We start from the raw sequence: 3849 nt of genomic DNA, 5'->3' as shown, positions 1-3849 counted from the left end.
AATGGAGCAATTCAAGGACCATAGCACACAATGTCTAAGCCATAACGTATTAAGCAATATACTACTAAGCCATAATGTAGTTATTGGTGCTTTCTGAACTTGGTGGTTTTCTTGCAGACATTTTATTACCAAACTAGACAACATCATCAGTGCACATCAGACCATTAATGTTAACTAGTTTGATAATGAAACATCTTCAAGAAAACCATCAATCTCAGAGAGTACCAAGGACCTCACAGTTCAACCATGAGCTAAAAATATTCTTTTTTATCCATGATGAAGTTAATTGGCTAGTAGGATGTTGTGTGAACTGAGCCATGATTCAGAAACTGTGGTCTATAAATTAGTTTATAGATTATGGATTGATTTGGTAATTAATTAATTAGGTAAGCTAAAACAGACTATTACAGTATCAGGTGTTCAATGCCAGCTGAAGCAAGTTAAAAAAAGAATAAAAGATTCTAGAATACCAAATTTCCCTTCCCCCCCCCCCAACAATTAAATCCACTAAATTCGCCTTTTTGGAAAATCAAGCTTGGGCAATTAACAATTAGAGAGTCAAGAGATAAGACACTAAAAGCTCACTTAATTTTAATCATTCACATAAAATCTTGCCAATGTAGAATTACCGCATACTGTATTTACATATACAACAAAGTATTTACATATAACATGGAATACTTGAGAACAAAGTTTCTTGCCTATAAATATATATTCGAAGGACCACCATAAATAATACAAATAATCTACAGTAGTCAGAGAACTAGTTAAGTTGTATCTGTAAGCATTTATTTTTTGCTCCAAGTATATGCAAGCATTAGATATAGTACTCTCTAATCGTAGTGGTTTACTCAGTATACTCCTGTTGTGATTTGCTCATTCACATTAGTATTTGTATAAGAGGAAATATGTTGCAACTTGAAGAAAATATAAAAATTCAGCAGTATTGCAGGCTTAAGATTATTTATTCCACTTTTATCATGCACTTGACCACAGAACGGTATCTGACTGGTTTGCAGTGGGCATGGCTGATGCTTGTGCAAAATGGAACATGCAAAATCCAACAGCCCTTAAGTAAATATTCAAATGAGCCAACCCACATTTACTACTAACATCTTAAAAGGTATACTTAGCCTCTGAAAACCTCTATATTCAGAATTTTCTCTGAATAGATGTTCTGCAAGATCAAGACTACGCTCTTATTTTAGCCACACGGCAGGCGTCACATCACAGAACATTTGCTTCTCAGTTTATCCCTCTTTCGCTGCTGCTTCGATTTCTTGCCATCCACCTGCAGACTTACATTCCTTCTCTTTTCCAAATTAAGGAGCTCTTCAAAGAGCTCCTGCACGTTGTAGTTCATTTTGGCCGAGGTCTCCATGAAGGAGCACTTCCATTTTGTGGCGAGGACTTCTCCTTCACCAGTGTCCACTTTTCTCTGAGGGTCATCGCTCTTGTTTCCTACCAGTATAATTGGGACTTTCTGAACGTCTCCTTTGATCTGACAGATCTGCTCATAGATTGCTTGGAGCTCCTCTACGGATTGCCTGCTGGTCACAGAGTACACCAACACGAATGCATGGCCTTTAGAGATGGAGAGTCTCTGCATGGCAGGGAACTGGTGGCTTCCAGTGGTGTCTGTGATCTGAAGAGTACAGATGCTCTTGTCACAGCTGATCACCTGGCGATACGTATCTTCAACAGTGGGGATGTATGTCTCCCGGAAGGTCCCCTGTATGAAACGAAGTACCAAAGAACTCTTACCAACGCCACCAGCTCCAAACACAACCACTCGGTAATCATTACTTTGCTCCGGCATCTTGCTTGTTCAGCTGGGAAACCAAGGATGAACCCTGAATTTACATGCTCCTTTGGTGAAGAGGCCTGTCAAGGGAAAACAAGTTAGATATCAGCAGCTGAAGTTCCAACTTGTATTTAAACTCAGCAACACCCTTCGCCCCCCCCCAAAAAAACATAGCTTCAAGATTTTAAGCAAGGAGTATGGTGCACAGAGATGACCTTTGCCATTAGACAAAAGGAAATGGCAGCTAATGGGAAGAATCGCCAAAATATGGGAGAAAGAAAAAAAATCTATTGGTTTAGCCCAGGGGTTTTCAAACTTGGCCCTTTTATGACTTGTGGGCTTCAACTCCCAGAATTCCTCAGCCAGCATGCCTGGCTGAGGAATTCTGGGAGTTGAAGTCCACAAGTCATAAAAGGGCCAAGTTTGAAAACCCCTGGTTTAGCCTTCCACAAAGTTCCAGTTTCTCATGTGGCCCCCTGGGAAAATTAATTGCCCAACCCTGGTCTAAACTACAGTTTAGCCAGTCTTCACCATCTTGAACATTTGCTGCATGTATTGAATGTAATTTCCAGCTACTGATTCCCAGTTAACATAACTATAGTTAGAGGATTCTAGTAGCCAAAGTCAATGCATTTGGGGGGAGGGGCAACCAAATAGGGAAAGTTTGCCCTAACTTCACAGAGAACTGCCCTGTACTTGTTCAAATTATTTGTTATTCTAGCCCAATTTTTCCATGGGTTTCCAAAGTTTCAGGCACAACGCCTTCCGATAACCAGCTCTCCAATTACAAAAATAATAATAAAAATTGGACAAACCAGAGATCAAACGTGGAAACTACTGCATGTTCTTAACTTCTTAAGGATATTTGGGCTACAGAGGTTGAGACAACCAAGAATAGCAAATACTTAGTTTTCTGTCCTTCATTACTGCCTACTAATGGAGATCCAAATTTTTGCAGGCCTAGATGTTCTTAATGCTAAGCCAAAAGCTGATCTGCAACATCCCAGTTAAAGAATTGCCTACTGGTATATTGTGATATAACAAGAGGACTACTTCATGGCTAGGTAATGTTAAGCAAACCACAATGTGGCTACCTAGTTTAATGTTTCATATGCAAGCCTATCTCCAAACCACATGGTGTCTTTTTCCATGAGCACACAGTCTGTGAATGTTCATACCTACCCAGAATTGAGAATTCCCAAATTCCATTCCATTAGCGTTACATGAAAATCAGATCTATAAAAGGTAAACCCGCATCTTAAGAGTCAGTCCAGACTCCAGATGAGTCCTTGGATACAATGATGCAGTGATCTTAGTAATATGATAGGGTGTTTTGCTACTCCCACCTTGGGGGACACTAGAGTTGTATGATTCACTTCCTGGAGCTCACTCATCCAAATACTAACCACTTACTACTAACGTAGCCACGTTTAGCTTCGTTATCTGATAAACCACCTTTAACAAAAAAAAAAAAAAAAGCATCACGGATCAATTTTTTCAGAAAGTGGTGGTGGAGCCAAAACAACCTCTCATATATGAACACCCCCATTCTCAACCCCTCCAGCGATGAATGTTTATAAGAGTAAATTTCTCAAGATAAAGGGGAAGAATACCCTCCCAAGCAACGGTTAAGTTGGCTCGAGATCAACGGGTTTTGTAAACACGTGTGCGGGCCAAGCGTGGATTCCGACCGTGGAAACGCGATCAGATCCCGAGCTCTCTTCCACCACCCCCCTCCAGCCCAGAAGAAACGGCACGTGTTCCTCAGTCCCAACACCGGGAGAGCCGAGCAGGCCTGCCGACAGTCGGGAGCCCCAAAAGCGAGGCCGGCCAAACACGCACCTCACGGGCAGTCAGGAACAGGCCGAGCAGCGTCTCGGGCCGAGGAAATCCGGCCCGGCGTTGGTCGCCTCCGCGCCTTCCAGAGGCTGGGGAGGCCGGGCGCTCTGCTCACGGGCGGACGACACCAAGAGGGCCACTCCCTGCAAACGAGCTACCTCCAAGCCCCGGCCGTGGAGTCGCTTCCCGCCCCGGGAGAGAGTAGC

General features: G+C 42.6%; 1 protein-coding gene across 1 annotated transcript; it reads right to left on the bottom strand.

The window, feature by feature from the left end:
• Positions 1 to 957: 957 nt before the first annotated feature.
• DIRAS3 (DIRAS family GTPase 3) lies at positions 958 to 1829 on the bottom strand. The gene has a single exon (XM_015829692.1). The coding sequence runs from the start codon at positions 1817 to 1819 to the stop codon at positions 1223 to 1225; it is 597 nt and encodes a 198-aa protein (XP_015685178.1). The 5' UTR covers positions 1820 to 1829; the 3' UTR covers positions 958 to 1222.
• Between the last annotated feature and the right edge of the window lie 2020 nt (positions 1830 to 3849).

The sequence above is a fragment of the Protobothrops mucrosquamatus genome, unplaced genomic scaffold (genome assembly GCF_001527695.2).
Source record: "Protobothrops mucrosquamatus isolate PMUCROS unplaced genomic scaffold, P.Mucros_1.0 scaffold_18, whole genome shotgun sequence".
NCBI lineage: Eukaryota > Metazoa > Chordata > Lepidosauria > Squamata > Viperidae > Protobothrops > Protobothrops mucrosquamatus.
This window is presented reverse-complemented; position numbering and strand designations above follow the sequence as displayed.

Excerpts from the sequence above, each read along its gene's own strand:
- DIRAS3 (XM_015829692.1), bottom strand. The coding sequence starts at position 1,819 with ATGCCGGAGCAAAGTAATGATTACCGAGTGGTTGTGTTTGGAGCTGGT.